At 44.0% G+C, this 16,999-nt stretch overlaps 1 protein-coding gene across 1 annotated transcript in view; it reads left to right on the top strand.

Annotated features, from left to right (window-relative positions):
* LOC126248897 (protein zyg-11 homolog B-like) overlaps nucleotides 1-16,999 on the top strand; it is a 228,465-nt gene that overhangs the window by 154,756 nt on the left and 56,710 nt on the right. Inside the window, exon 8 of the mRNA XM_049950367.1 lies at nucleotides 14,683-14,859. Coding sequence (XP_049806324.1) covers nucleotides 14,683-14,859 — 177 coding nt within the window. The remainder of the gene's footprint in view (nucleotides 1-14,682; nucleotides 14,860-16,999) is intronic.

Here is a 16,999-nt window from a genome sequence, read left to right as displayed (position 1 = left end):
GCTTATAAGCTTCTTCCTTAATAGGAGTAATGTTGAGGGGTTGCAGAGTGAGCACATACGCAAATGCGTGTGTGCCTCCCCCCCCCCCCCCCCCCCCCACACACACACACATAGAGAGAGAGAGAGAGAGAGATTCCAATGTACATGCAAAAGAAAACACAAGGTTTGAGGAAGGGCTACAAAAATGGAATAAGTGGTTGCAGATTGAATGTAGAAAGGCAGTGGTTGGGTAGGGGCAGGAACAATACATAAGGAACAATAGAGGATAATGAGCATGAATGAAGGATTCGTACCAGTGAAGGGCCAAAGCTTGCAGCTAAAACTAAATAAAATGATTTTAAAATGTAGAAATGTGTCTGTTCGACCATCCATGAATATCAGTTATATGTAAATGTGCATTTGTATATAACCAATGTTCGTAGTTCTATGTAAAGACTATAGACACACAAGTCACTGATGAAACAATACTGTGTAACAGACAATTGAGACAAGCAGGTTAACAAGAACGTTAAGTGAGAAAAAACAAAAAGCTAAACATTTTCTTGAAACAAGATATTCAGTAGTTACAGAGTCATATTCCCCATAATACACTGTCCAGTCACATTAATGTGACCTCCTCTCAGACATGCAGGAAGAGTGTCCATGAATTTCTGGAAAGTATTGACAGGGATGTGGAACCATGCCAAATCCAGTGTCATGCCCACCTGCACTAGGCTTTTTTGGCTGAGGATCTGTGGCACAAAGAGCCCAATCGAGATGATCCCACAGATTCTCAATTGGGTTTAAATCCAGGGAGTTTGGTGGCTAGGGGAACACAGTAAAATCATCCTGGTGCTCATCGAACAATGCACATACACTGCGAACTGTGCGACACTGTGCATTGCCCTGCTGGTAGATGCCATCGTGCTGAGGAAAACGAACTGTGTGTAGGGGTGGACATGGTCTCCAAGGATAGATGCATACTTGTGCTCATCCATTGTGCCTCTCAGAATGATGAGATCACCCAGAGGATGTCATAAAAATATTCCCTCCTGTGGCCTGTACTCTTCCAATGATTGTTGCAGGGTGTTTACTTTCTGGTGGTCATTTTACTGATGGAGAATAAAATGTGATTCATCTGCAAAGGTCATTTCTTGTCACTCTGTGGGTATCCAGTTGCTGTACTGACATGCAAATTCCAGCCTTCATTGCCAGTGAACAGCATTTAGCATTGATACATGAACCAGGTGCCTTCTGCAGAAGCCCATATGCAGCAATGTTCACGGAACAGTCATTGAGGGGAGACAGTTGGTAGCCTGGTAGCCCCTCAGTTCATCTGGGTGGTCAGTTGCATAACATTTGCACATTTATTTGCCCTTACACATCTCCACAGATGTTCAACCCTGCCCTCTATGGTCCATAGGCATCACAGTTGGTCCATGGGTGCCACATTTGCATGGCACATGTTTTGGATAACATCATTTTGTGATGCGTGGTATACTTAAATCATTGCAGCATGCAAACAGTTTACAGAATTAACCATTTTGGAAACACTTCCATATCTGGCCTGAGAGCCAACGATCATGCTGTTGGATATCAGATAAATCGATCAATTTCTGCACTAAGGCAACGACTGCGCTGTTTTTTATACCTCCACTGTTAGTACTTCCAACTGCTACTTATGAGTGGTTATTGTATGTTGACATCTAACATAGGCAGTGTCACATTAATGTGACTGATATGTGTTGTAGCCACTGTGTTGCCTTACATTCTTCCCTATCCATCATTGACATCAAATGTAGAGTTTCAATGAAGTGATTAAAAGACAGCTGAATGGAACAATATGCACACTTGACAAAGGCAGCATGTTGACATGATACTTCAGTTTTAGTGTATCCACACTGGAGTAGTTTAGTATGAAGACCCACAGTGATCACATTATTGGGCTCTTCGTCATGAGCTGTTAAAAAAAAAAAATCCCCCTCCAGCTTTACACTTCAATGAATAACATTAGAATGTACAACAACACAGTAACTTTTATTTAGGGGACTATTACCCTGTAAGTACTGCATGTATACAAAGACAGTAACTTGTTCTCGAAAGAACAGTTATTGTTGATGACCGTGCAGCTTTTCTCTGAAATAAATGATGACTAACTGACAACCTCAGCTGCTGATAGGTGTTGTTGTTATACCTCGATGTGGACAGCTGAAAATGTGTGCCCCGACCGGGACTCGAACCCGGGATCTCCTGCTTACATGGCAGACGCTCTATCCATCTGAGCCACCGAGGACACAGATGAATAGCGCGACTGCAGGGACTTATCCCTTGCACGCTTCCTGTGAGACTCACATTCCCAACTGTCCACAATTCTACATATGTATTGTACCTTTATAGACATTTGCCCACCCACTCATTACTCGCGCACGCGCTGGCGATTCCCGTAAGAGTTAGGGCAACCTGTGCGCATTCGCACAGACAAAGGTCAATGGCTGGGTAGCCTTTAACTATATATACAAAGACAGTAACTTGTTCTCGAAAGAACAGTTATTGTTGATGACCGTGCAGCTTTTCTCTGAAATAAATGATGACTAACTGACAACCTCAGCTGCTGATAGGTGTTGTTGTTATACCTCGATGTGGACAGCTGAAAATGTGTGCCCCGACCGGGACTCGAACCCGGGATCTCCTGCTTACATGGCAGACGCTCTATCCATCTGAGCCACCGAGGACACAGATGAATAGCGCGACTGCAGGGACTTATCCCTTGCACGCTTCCCGTGAGACTCACATTCCCAACTGTCCACAATTCTACATATGTATTGTACCTTTATAGACATTTGCCCACCCACTCATTACTCGCGCACGCGCTGGCGATTCCCGTAAGAGTTAGGGCAACCTGTGCGCATTCGCACAGACAAAGGTCAATGGCTGGGTAGCCTTTAACTATATATACAAAGACAGTAACTTGTTAAGGCTTTCGTGGCCACTTGTTGACAAACTGCCTATTGGCTTCTGTCTCGGGTTCTTCGGCCGACGTTCATCTAATGATTTTTCTGACGTTTCGCCAGCACGAGTGGCTGGCATTGTCAAAGCTTCACCCTCCATTGCCGGTGGTGAACTGGGGGCGAGCTCGCGGCCGCAGACTATATGTACCTGGCGCGCCAACGTCCGAGGGCTTCTCCGCGGTCATTTCCGGTGCGGTTCTCCTCTTGCTACCTGCGACGGTCGTTCGCTGCAGTACGGGAAGCCAGGATCCGTTTACCTTAAGGCTTTCCTCTTTCTTGTTGAAACTGTTCGCGTGTTTTTGGATTTCTACAGCTTCTCTGAACAAGCGCGTGTGATAGTGCTTCTCTACAGCCAGAACTTCCGTGTCGGCGAATTTTATTACGTGGTCGGTCTCATTCAGTGCGTGCTCTGCCACGGCCGATTTCTCCACCTGCCCCAACCTGCAATGTCGCGTATGCTCTTTGATCCTGGTGTTAATGGATCGTCCAGTCATTCCGACATAAACTTTTCCGCATGTGCAAGGTATACGGTATATTCCCGACATTGCAAGTGGGTCTCTTTTCTCCTTCGCCGATCTAAGACACTCTTTGATCTTCCTTGTCGGTTTGAAAATCGTCTTTACGCCGTGTTTGCGCAATATACGGCCGATTCTGTCCGTCACTCTGGGAATGTATGGCAGAAAGGCCGTACCCGACATTTCTTTTTCTGGTTCCTTACATCGCCGAGTGTTTAGCTCTGTTACACTTCTAATGTAATTTGTGGAGTACCCATTGCTCCTCAGAACAGTTTCCAGGTGTTGCATTTCTCGTTTGAGGTGTTGAGGCTCACATATTCGTCCTGCTCTCGTTACGAGCGTACTAATCATGCCTCTTTTCTGGCTCGGGTGGTGGTTTGACGCAAACACGGCGTAAAGACGATTTTCAAACCGACAAGGAAGATCAAAGAGTGTCTTAGATCGGCGAAGGAGAAAAGAGACCCACTTGCAATGTCGGGAATATACCGTATACCTTGCACATGCGGAAAAGTTTATGTCGGAATGACTGGACGATCCATTAACACCAGGATCAAAGAGCATACGCGACATTGCAGGTTGGGGCAGGTGGAGAAATCGGCCGTGGCAGAGCACGCACTGAATGAGACCGACCACGTAATAAAATTCGCCGACACGGAAGTTCTGGCTGTAGAGAAGCACTATCACACGCGCTTGTTCAGAGAAGCTGTAGAAATCCAAAAACACGCGAACAGTTTCAACAAGAAAGAGGAAAGCCTTAAGGTAAACGGATCCTGGCTTCCCGTACTGCAGCGAACGACCGTCGCAGGTAGCAAGAGGAGAACCGCACCGGAAATGACCGCGGAGAAGCCCTCGGACGTTGGCGCGCCAGGTACATATAGTCTGCGGCCGCGAGCTCGCCTCCAGTTCACCACCGGCAATGGAGGGTGAAGCTTTGACAATGCCAGCCACTCGTGCTGGCGAAACGTCAGAAAAATCATTAGATGAACGTCGGCCGAAGAACCCGAGACAGAAGCCAATAGGCAGTTTGTCAACAAGTGGCCACGAAAGCCTTAACAATTTTGTATTACGCCTCTACGGGGAGGAGATTTGCAGATTGTACCGACGCCTTGACCAACGACGGAAGAAGAAAGCGCGACTGATGTCCTCTCTCGCCTTTCTGTCACGGTGCCGAGATGAAAGTGCTACACCGAAGTTCTTGAGATGCAAGCGCCTATTCACCACCGCCCAAGCACATCGGATCTACGACAGAATGGAACGAGCTTTTCTTCGTGAGCGAATACATACAACACGGAGAGACTTGGCAAGAACGGATCAGGAACTTCTGGACATTTTCTATCAACTAAGTAGCAGAATGCATCGAGACGACTGGGACAAGATCGACAGCATCACTCACAGGAGCATGCAGAACGAACTCGAGCGCTGCACCGAGCGGCAAAAGAAAAAGTTTGAAAGATGCCGGAAGCAGACCGACAAGGCGATTCCCGACATGTCACACACAGTGGTCAACCTCACTGAACGACAATTGACCGAAGAGGAAGTGTCAGTCCTTCAAAAAGGAGGGAATTTCGCTATCATCCCGAGAACTATACCTATGGAGGACATCATTGCCAACACCGAAGCAGCCATTCGGACCCTTCCTTGTGAAAGGGCAGAGGAAATACGCACTGAAACAGCCAGGATACTGCGCCGAGCAAAACCACCAGCTTGCAACCTGAAGAAAGAAGAGGTACAAGCCATTAAGAATCTCAACGCCGACAAGAGTATATTGGTACTGCCTGCCGATAAGGGGAATGCGACCGTCGTAATGAAGACCGAAGATTACGAGCAAAAGATCCGAGACCTATTAGATCCGACGACGTACCGAAAACTAAGCGCAGATCCGACGCAGCGTATCACTCGGAATACGAATCGATTAATCAAGGCGTCTTCTCTGCCGGCGGACATACAGAGAAACCTGCGCAACACAGAAGCCCTACCACCTCGGCTGTATGGATTACCCAAGATCCATAAGAACAACGTTCCACTGAGACCGATCGTTAGCGCTCCTGGCTCACCAACGTATAAACTGGCGAAACACTTGGCCTCTCTGCTCCAGCCACACGTGGGAAAGACCGACACATACATTAAGGACTCAGGACATTTCATTGAGAAGCTGAAGAAACTGAAACTTGCGCCAAACGACATCCTGGTCAGTTTTGATGTTGTTTCGTTATTTACGAAAGTGCCACTCAGCGACGCGCTGGAGCACATCGGTTCCATGTTCCCGCAAGACATCAAAAAGCTCTTCCATGCATGTCTCACCACGAGCTATTTCACGTGGAATGGCGATTTCTATGAACAGCTGGAAGGCGTCGCCATGGGTAGTCCTCTCAGTCCAGTGGTGGCCAACTTCTTCATGGAACAATTCGAAGCACAGGCACTGGACTCGGCGACTTGCAAACCTAAGGTGTGGTACAGGTACGTCGATGATACTTTCGTGGTGTGGAGCCATGGTGAAGAACAGCTCGGTGAATTCCTGAGACACTTGAACAGCCTCCATGCCAACATAACATTTACCATGGAGGTAGAAAAGGACAGGAAACTGCCATTTCTAGATGTGCTGGTCACAAGGGACGGCGAAAACCTGGGACACAGCGTGTATCGAAAACCGACACACACGGACCGATACCTGCACAAACTGTCAAACCACCACCCGAGCCAGAAAAGAGGCATGATTAGTACGCTCGTAACGAGAGCAGGACGAATATGTGAGCCTCAACACCTCAAACGAGAAATGCAACACCTGGAAACTGTTCTGAGGAGCAATGGGTACTCCACAAATTACATTAGAAGTGTAACAGAGCTAAACACTCGGCGATGTAAGGAACCAGAAAAAGAAATGTCGGGTACGGCCTTTCTGCCATACATTCCCAGAGTGACGGACAGAATCGGCCGTATATTGCGCAAACACGGCGTAAAGACGATTTTCAAACCGACAAGGAAGATCAAAGAGTGTCTTAGATCGGCGAAGGAGAAAAGAGACCCACTTGCAATGTCGGGAATATACCGTATACCTTGCACATGCGGAAAAGTTTATGTCGGAATGACTGGACGATCCATTAACACCAGGATCAAAGAGCATACGCGACATTGCAGGTTGGGGCAGGTGGAGAAATCGGCCGTGGCAGAGCACGCACTGAATGAGACCGACCACGTAATAAAATTCGCCGACATGGAAGTTCTGGCTGTAGAGAAGCACTATCACACGCGCTTGTTCAGAGAAGCTGTAGAAATCCAAAAACACGCGAACAGTTTCAACAAGAAAGAGGAAAGCCTTAAGGTAAACGGATCCTGGCTTCCCGTACTGCAGCGAACGACCGTCGCAGGTAGCAAGAGGAGAACCGCACCGGAAATGACCGCGGAGAAGCCCTCGGACGTTGGCGCGCCAGGTACATATAGTCTGCGGCCGCGAGCTCGCCTCCAGTTCACCACCGGCAATGGAGGGTGAAGCTTTGACAATGCCAGCCACTCGTGCTGGCGAAACGTCAGAAAAATCATTAGATGAACGTCGGCCGAAGAACCCGAGACAGAAGCCAATAGGCAGTTTGTCAACAAGTGGCCACGAAAGCCTTAACAAGTTACTGTCTTTGTATATATAGTTAAAGGCTACCCAGCCATTGACCTTTGTCTGTGCGAATGCGCACAGGTTGCCCTAACTCTTACGGGAATCGCCAGCGCGTGCGCGAGTAATGAGTGGGTGGGCAAATGTCTATAAAGGTACAATACATATGTAGAATTGTGGACAGTTGGGAATGTGAGTCTCACGGGAAGCGTGCAAGGGATAAGTCCCTGCAGTCGCGCTATTCATCTGTGTCCTCGGTGGCTCAGATGGATAGAGCGTCTGCCATGTAAGCAGGAGATCCCGGGTTCGAGTCCCAGTCGGGGCACACATTTTCAGCTGTCCACATCGAGGTATAACAACAACACCTATCAGCAGCTGAGGTTGTCAGTTAGTCATCATTTAGTACTGCATGTGTTAACACACAGTATTTCAAGCAAATGTTTAGTGTTTTACCAAATTATACCTCAGGAATGTAAATCCACTTGACACTGGAGTAATATTCTATAATATTTATTATTTTACAAACTGATATTTGGCTTATTCCATTGTCAGGTACAAAGATATATATGTGTGGCTGTGAAATTTTTGTGGGATCAAAGATTTAAAAATAGTGCAACTACAGGGTATTCCAATTTTCAAAGATGATAATTGTTAATATTTGATTTAGGACTAAAGTGAGAGGTATTAGTTCAGTAAAACTGTAATGTAAAACAATTTGGGACTGATGCAATATGTGACACATTAAATAATGAAGTACATGACAAGTTACAACAATTGTTCTGAGAGAAAAAATATGTTGAAGAGGATTCTATCTTCTTGAACTTTTCAAGGAAGGACTTGTAAATGCCAATCCAGAGTACTGTGACTGTTGGAGGGGGAGGGGTGGGTGACCTCCTAGCCTGCGGTTGCGCCACATCCATGGCGCCTTGCTCTGCTGGAATACCTGAAAAAGAAGTATTTGTCTACAGCAGCTGCACTGGTTCTAGCTTCTTTGCTTGAGCCGTGGGCCTCCATTTCGGAACAACAAACCTGTCTTCTTCACTTTGATGAGCCGTGGTGGCAGTGGTTGCACCCTCAGGTGTGGGTGGCTCCTTCTTCTGCTGTCACCTGTCAGCAGAATTGCAGAATGTGGTGGACTCATCATCCTCCCATGCTGCTTTTGTAATGGCAGTGAAATTTCCATTTCATCTTCATCGTGTATGACATCACCGAGGTTTACCTCCACAATTTCAGTGGCCCCTTGAGCTCCTTGTTCTTTGGGTGCTCCCAGCATCGCATTGATGGCTTGATTTGTCAAGCCTGGTGGGACATATACTGGCAGGGCCATAGTCTCTCGACTGTCCATGACTGCCGGAGCAACCAGCAGGACACTGGCTGTGGCAGGACAGTGTTCTCTTGCTTCAACAGGCCTGGCGGGGCTCCCAACAGTACACTGGCCTCTTTACTGGCTGTGCCTCACAGTGCAGTGGCCAGCTGGTATCATTGAAACCCATGGAATGCTTTTTTGTCTGCCTCTCGTGCAGGGTAGGTGCCACCTGTGGCCAGTTGTTGCATGATAGCATATAGCTCTGGCAGCGAGAGCAAGTGAAAATCTGAATACTGAACCAGAGTGTCATTCGTGTTCCTGAGCTTGGTTGTCGTAAATGGGGGGCTAGATGTGGCCGTCAACGAGTCGTGCTCAGTCGCCTAAGCCTGTTCTGCCACGCAGCTATCCACCGCACCCTTCGCAGCAGCAGCATGCTCCTTCTTGCTTGGCATCTCAGCTTGGAATGCAGTGACAGCTCCACAAATAGCCCGTCCTTTTTATACCTTACGTATGCAATACTACCGCCATCTGTATATGAGCATATCGGTATTCGATGACTTGTCACCTCAGTGCATGCAGGGTGGTAGTTACAATCATTCATTCGAATACAATGAATTTCTGATTGTAACATGAAATTCTGCGATTGATAATTAGACTGCAGATTCTGTGTAATATTTTGCTTCTTTTTCATGACTCACAATTTGAGAGCACACCAGCAATTAATGGGCAGTATCAACTCATTAAATGTAGAAGAGGAATAAAACAATTCATTGTACTGTATTTTCAGTAAATCGTATGAACCAAATGTTGAAACCATTTTGTTCTAAATATTTCTTTTGTTGTTACTTGTAATCATAAAATTGTTACTCTTTCCTCAACAGATCACAATTTTGTTATACACGAGTCTAAAGATTGTGGTTGAATAACTAACCACAAAACACGCAGGCAAAGTATGTTTTCTTAAATGGAGTGTTTTCAATTTCTCCAAACAAAAATCGTTAGCCTTAATTCCAGTTACCATGGCAATTAGAAAATCTAGTAGTGTGTGTGTGTGTGGGGGGGGGGGGGGGGGGGGGGGGAGTTGGGGCGTGCATGTGTGTGCACACACACACTCACACCTTTTAACAAAAAAGTTTTTATGCTCCATAAATAGTTACAGCTCTTACACTCATGAGCAACTGGATTAGGTGCTCATTGGAGCATGCAGCAACCTCTTAGCCCTTATTGCCGTGACGACACATCATGGCAAGAACTGAATGTACCACTAAGAGGAATTCGAGCCATGCCAGTCTATGACCACTCAACCATGTCCTTCAACTTTATGGAAATTAGGTAGAGCATGCATATTATGTTCTCTAAATGTATAGATGCCTGCAGGATGGGACAAACAAAGGAATGATACAGTCAATTCAGAAACTGTTTCACATTTCTGTTCTCAAATCAGGGAGCAATACTGCGATGGTTTGTTCAATATGGCCATGGTAGAGTATTTCCTCCATTCATTCGCACTGAGATAACTTTCCCTAGCTGATGACGTGTGTGTCTCCATGCAGCTGTTACAGGATTGATGCTGCTGAAACTTACGAGTCACTTTTTGGCAGAAGAGAATAGAGTAAGAAACTTCTTGAAAGATGGCATCCTGTAACACTTTTTTAGATGACTGGCAACGTGACACATTCTTGTGATTATTTCATCCTGGAAGATAGCATTCTCTGTAATTAACATTCCATGTGACACATTTCTGTGCCTTTGATATCTTTGCCCATGAGTGTATGTAGGTTCTGTACTAGGGGGGAGAAGGTGGGACTTGTATTAATTTCACAGCAAAAAACAAAATAGTTTTGGAATTTAATAACAGATGGCTCTGGGGACACTTGCTGCTGAGCAGTATTCATGACATGTTCTGGTTTATTTCAAATGGATACTGAGTTAATATGTCTACCTGTTTCTAAATCTATGTCTATGTACATACTCCTCAAGCTATCGTACAGTGCATGACAGAAGCTACCACACACCAATGCTTATCAATTCCTCTCCTGTTCTATTTGCAGATATATAAAGGGAAAAACAACTGTCCATAAGCGCACTTGAGTTCACAAAGTATCTCCATAATACTTGCATGCGAATGAAACCTACCAGTACCAAAACTAGCAACATGACTCTGATTTGGTATGATGTCTTCCTTCAATCCAATGTGGTGGGAATCCCGAACACTTGAGCAGTATTCAAGACTGGGTCACACTAGCATTTTATACACCATCTCTTTTATAGATTAGCTACACTTTCCCAAAATTCCCCCAGTAAAATGGATTCGAGCATTCACCTTCCCTACTACCAACCTGACATGCGCATTCCATTTCGTATGACTTTCCAACATTACGCTTAGATGTTTAATCGATGTGGCTGTGTGTCAAGCACCACAATACTAATGCTGTATTTGAACAGCACTGCCTGCCACTTGCTGGTTATGCCCTTGCTTTTGCCTACAGCAAATCTTAACACTTACTTAACATCTAAAATATCTGGTTGGAGAACTAGCTTGCTATCAGTACTTTAATTGCTTAGTCTTGTGAGAAAAATTATATAGACTATTCTATATATTTGGTATCAGCTTATCCTGATAACACCCTTTCATGGACTAACTGGTGGCGAAAAGACTAAAATCTGTGAAAACTAATGCTGTTGCGTATGCACACATTTTCAAAAGGTTAGAAAAGCAGTGTCTTCTTCAGTGTTTAAAGTTTTATTTTATTTTTTTCTATGTATGTAAATGTGTGACAGAAACTGCCACTGAAATGCAAAGTGTGAACTGTACACCAGGGCACACGTTTCTCTTTCACCTAGTGAGGAAGATATTCTAACTTTTATTTAAACAATTTGAGGAATGTGCACAGTGAGGTATGAGGATACAACCTCACAAGTGTGAAAATGTCTGAAAGTATAAAAAAATGAATTTAATATCCTAAATAGTGACTGGCCATTAAAAATTCTTCCATAGCTACATTCATCACAGTCATGGTGTTCCTTAATCCGTTATGGAGCTAGACTGAAAAATGACCATCAGACTGTAGCCAAGAGCTAAGGAGGTCACTCGGGCAGAATATGCTGCTGAGCACAACATGCTCAACCTTAGCCATTGCTTCACGTCTGTGCAATTAGGTCCTCCCTCCTCTAATAATCAGCTTTTCTGAATTATATAGATGGCAACTGTCCTTAGAACACAGCCTGCAATCTTGATATCATCTTGGCCTCAATCTCGGCTAGCTCCTGTCCCACACCTACCTCCACACCCTGCCCCTGTCGCTATGCCTCCCACTCACACTTTTCTCTCTGTGGTTGACCTCGTCTTCTATGTTCCACTCTCCACTTCCCATCCCACTCCACTTTATTGTCTGCCAAATGCAATACCCCCTTCTTGTGCCAGAGCAGGCTTGTCATTGTCACATTCCTGTCTTGATCCCTTGGTGCCTCTCCCTCACAGCTATCAGTTTCCCTTCCCTTATGCATCTCCTCGACCCTCTCACAACACCTCACCCCAGTCAAGCTGCAATGCCAGCATATATTTTTAATTTTTTTTTTCTTTTTCTGTTTTCAAAAAAATTTTAAAGACAGATATTGTCCAAAAGCTGAATAACACTGTGAGTGCTGTTGTGTGCCTGGTGACCGTTCAGTGCTTCAACCCTACTCTAAATGGTTACCTTATCTACAGCTGCAGATTCTGGTATTCTAAGAGAAACTCTTGATGATGTATTTGGTAATGAAAAATTCTGGTAGAATGTAAGTAACAATAAGATTGTTGTGTTCACTCCTAATTATAGTTATATTTTTTGTGAACCGTCTGTTGAGTTCAAATATTTTATTAACAGCTCTTTCAGTACGAGAAATGTTGTTGTAGCCCTCATTCTGAAGATTAGTTTGATGCAGCTCTCCACACTGGTCTATCGTGTGCTTCATCTCTGTGTAATTACTGCAACCTGCATTCCTTTTGAACCTGCTGACTGTATTAAAGCCTTGTTCTCTCTCTCTATAATTTTTACCCCCCACACTTCCTTCCATTACCAACTTACAATTCATTTAAGCTGCAGGATTTGTCCTATCAAACTGACCCTTTCTTTTAGCCAATTTTTGTCAAAAATTTATTTTCCCCCAATTAGATTCAGTACCTCTTCCTTAGTTGTATGTACACACCTAATTTTCAATATTTTCGTGAAGCACTACATTTCAAGAGCTTCTACAGGGTGATTCAAAAAGAATACCACAACTTTAAAAATGTGTATTTAATGAAAGAAACATAATATAACCTTCTGTTGTACATCATTACAAAGAGTATTTAAAAAGGTTTTTTTTTCACTCAAAAACAAGTTCAGAGATGTTCAATATGGCCCCCTCCGGACACTCGAGCAATATCAACCCGATACTCCAACTCGTTCCACACTCTCTGTAGCATATCAGGCGTAACAGTTTGGATAGCTGCTGTTATTTCTCGTTTCAAATCATCAATGGTGGCTGGGAGAGGTGGCCGAAACACCATATCCTTAACATACCCCCATAAGAAAAAATCGCAGGGGGTAAGATCAGGGCTTCTTGGAGGCCAGTGATGAAGTGCTCTGTCACGGGCTGCCTGGCGGCCGATCCATCGCCTCGGGTAGTTGACGTTCAGGTTTCATAACTAACCTTTTCCGTAGGACTCTCCATACAGTTGATTGTGGAATTTGCAGCTCTCTGCTAGCTCTGCGAGTCGATTTTCCTGGGCTGCAAACAAATGCTTGCTGGATGCGTGCTACATTTTCATCACTCGTTCTCGGCCGTCCAGAACTTTTCCCTCTGCACAAACACCCATTCTCTGTAAACTGTTTATACCAACGTTTAATACACCATCTATCAGGAGGTTTAACACCATACTTCGTTCGAAATGCACGCTGAACAACTGTCGTCGATTCACTTCTGCCGTACTCAATAACACAAAAAGCTTTCTGTTGAGCGGTCGCCATCTTAGCATCAACTGACGCTGACGCCTAGTCAACAGCGCCTCGAGCGAACAAATGTAAAACTAAATGAAACTTTATAGCTCCCTTAATTCACCGACAGATAGTGCTTAGCTCTGCCTTTTGTCGTTGCAGAGTTTTAAATTCCTAAAGTTGTGGTATTCTTTTTGAATCACCCTGTATTCTCTCCTTGTTTCAACCGTGTATCATCCACATTTCACTTTCATACAAGACTGCATTCCATACAAACTCCTTCAAAAAACTTCCTAACACCTAGATTTACATTTAATGTTAACAAATTTCTGCTTTTCAAAAATACTTTTCTTGTTATTCGTAGTGTGTGTGTTAAATCATCTCTGCTTCAGCCACCGTCAGTTATTTTGCTGCCTAAATAGCAAAACTCATTAACTACTTTTAGTATTTTATTTCTTAACCTAATTTCTCCAGCAATGCCTGATTTAATTGGATTAAATCCCATTATCCTTGTTTTACTTTTGCTGATATTCCTCTTTTACAGACGTTATCCATCGGTTCAACTGCCCTCGCAAGTCCACTGCTGTCTCTGACAGAAATACAGTGTCACCAGCAAACCTCAAAGCTTTTATTTTTTTCTCGCTGAACTTTAATTCCCTTTCCAAATTTCTCCTTGCCTTTCTTCACATCTTTCTCTATGTATGGAGTGAATAAAATTGGTCATAGGTTACAACCATGTCTCAGTCCCTTCTCAACAACTGCTTCCCTCTCGCATCCATTGACTCAGCATGCAGTCTGGTTATTGTACAAGTTGTAGATAACCTTTTGTTAACGGTATTCTACCCTTGCTAACTTTACAATTTCAAAGAGTGTAATCCTGTTTGCATTGTAAAAAGCTATCTCTAAATATGTAAATGCTAGCCCTAGGTCTTTTTTTCATATGTGTAAAATGGGCACAGGGGCAGAAAATGCATAAATGCATATGCGTAATGCATAACAGTAAGTGAACTTGCATTTGACTAGGGCCCTTTCATTTGAAATATTTCTCAGGCTCTGTTTCTGGACAATCTGTCTTCCAAGTCACTAAATGCACTACACAACTCCAAAGTGTTTTTGACAATAGTGCAGTTTGCCCATTCAGTGTCATTTATGAATAATTTCAATGATATCTTTTACAACCATGTTATAATTGTTATTGTATTCAATTGCTTTTCATCTAATTTGGTGACATGTCCTATAGTGGTCATGTGAAGTAGAAAATAAGGTAAATAAGAAATTTAATACTCAATTCTGAATTGATCTTTAAAATTTTCAGCTGGTGCTTCCAGGGATGATAGTGCATGCTGACCAGTTTGGAGTACAAATGGCTGCAACAGCATGTCTATACAATTTGACAAAAGGTGACTTCGCACTAAAAATTCACCCAACAGTATTGAAACAAGTTGTTGAACTTACTCTGCAGGCTATGGAAACTTTTCCAAGCCATTATCAGGTACTATAAATGCTTCCTGTGTGATTCTCAGATGATATTTTTTCGATTTATACCATGAAATATTAGTATCTAAATCAAAGTTTTAATTAAAAAATAAGTTTATCATACACAGTATCACTTTAAAATTATCAGTATTGATTTTTTTTCTCTAATTGTGCATTAAGGTTCCAACTAAGGAATTTGAAACTAGAAATACACTTCCTAACACAAAAGTGAAGAAAGGGAGGAGGAAACATAATGAAACTCCATCAGTTGAGATGGTATATGTGATGTTAGTTCAGTGATTACAAAATCCAGTCAAATTTACAAAGGCCTTAGCAGTATGAGCCCACTTATCTTTGTGATGTTGGCATCCACTCTGTCATGGGTGCATGCACTGATGTGATTGGGAGAGGTGTCATAAAGCCATTGTATCCTCTCGTGAAGCAAGCTGGCATACAACTGTTGTAATTGGTCCTTGATATCCTGGATACTGACAGTGGTACAGAAATAATGGGCGGAGTTGGTCTCAAATGTGTTCTGTGGGGGTCAGATCTGGGGATCTTGCTGGCAAGGGGAGTACCTCAACATCATGCAGTCATGAAAGTGTCTCAAATACTCAGCTGGCTGGCGTCGTCCAACAGGCGTGATATTTCGGCAAGCCGACTTCTTGCCATCTTCAGGAGTTCCTGGAGTTTGAGTGACCTCTGATGGATGCTGACTTTATATAATCTTTACCCCCTCCTGCAGCTTCTGTCTTGGCACCTTGCAGCAGATCATGGACCGCAGACCTTCCGTGGCCATGTCCGTGTGCAGAACTCTGCCGCCGTGGTGACAATGCATCTTCTTCTTCAGGTGTCCTGACAGAGGCGGATTGCTGTCTAGACTGTCGTAGTGTTTTAATCATACTCAAGGCTGGATCCCAGGCCTTGCTTAACTGGAAACTGCTGTCTTTATTTGTTAGAGGAGAAAGCACTGAAACGGCTTTGAGAAAATGCAGAGACTGTTGTCCTTGCAGCAGATAAAGGGAATTGCACAGTCCTGCTGCCACGTAATGTATACAAGAAAAACTGTATGACCTACAGGAGAATTGGAGATGATCCTACCAACAGGGTGGAAAGGAAGACCATTTCTCTTCTCGAGCACACCTTTGCAGATAATAAGACAGTGAAGAAACTTTGTCCATGAGCAGCTGCACCTCCTAGACTTGACAGACTGCGTAAAGTTCATAAGGAAGGAATGCCTCTCTGCCTGATTGTAAACAACATTGGAGCATCAACATATGAATTAACAAAACACCTGATGTCAAAGCTCAGTCCCTTTCTGGACAAATGCCAACACCACATAAGAAACACAGCGCACTTTGTCCGGCAGCTCCAGAACTTCCGACTGGACCAAGAAGACCTCATGGTGAGTTTTGATGTAGTATTCCTCTTTACTAGGGTATCTCTAAGAGAGTCGGTAAGACTCATAGGAGAAAAATTCAGACCAGGAGTAACAAAAGTTTTTGAATTCTTGCGTATGTCAACATACTTTCTGTTTGACAGGAACTACTATGAACAAACAGATGGAGTAGCGATGAACTGTCCACTATCACCAGTAGTGGTCAATATGTTTATGGAGGTTTCTGAAGGAGTAGTTCTCGAGTAGGCAGTCTACAAGCCCTCTTACTTTTTTCAATATGTAGACAATACATTTGTAATCTGGTTGCACGGACGACATCGTCTGCAAGACTTTCTGCAGCATCTGAACTCACTGCACCAGAATATCAAGTTCACAATGGAGGTAGAAGAAAACCACCAGCTGCCATTTCTAGATATACCCATCACTCGAAGACCAGATGGCACACTAGGACACAGTGTCTACTATAAGCCAACACATACATATTTGTATCTGCATACCTCCAGATGTCATGCTCCTTCACAGCAAGAGTGTGTCCTGAGCACACTGGTGCACAGAGCACACGAAATCTTGGACCATAACAGCCTAACAGCTGAATTGCAGCACCTACTCACTGTGTTCTGCACGAACGGTTACAACAACAGCCAGATAAAACACAACTTAAGACTGAAAAAGCTGAGACCACAGCCTTCCAAGGAAGAAGACAAACTGGCTGTGATGGCGATTATATCATACGTCAGCAGAATACTCCGAAAATACA

Source organism: Schistocerca nitens, chromosome 3 (genome assembly GCF_023898315.1).
Source record: "Schistocerca nitens isolate TAMUIC-IGC-003100 chromosome 3, iqSchNite1.1, whole genome shotgun sequence".
Taxonomy (NCBI): domain Eukaryota; kingdom Metazoa; phylum Arthropoda; class Insecta; order Orthoptera; family Acrididae; genus Schistocerca; species Schistocerca nitens.
Note: the sequence above shows the minus strand (reverse complement) of the source record. Positions and strands in the feature narration are given on the sequence as shown.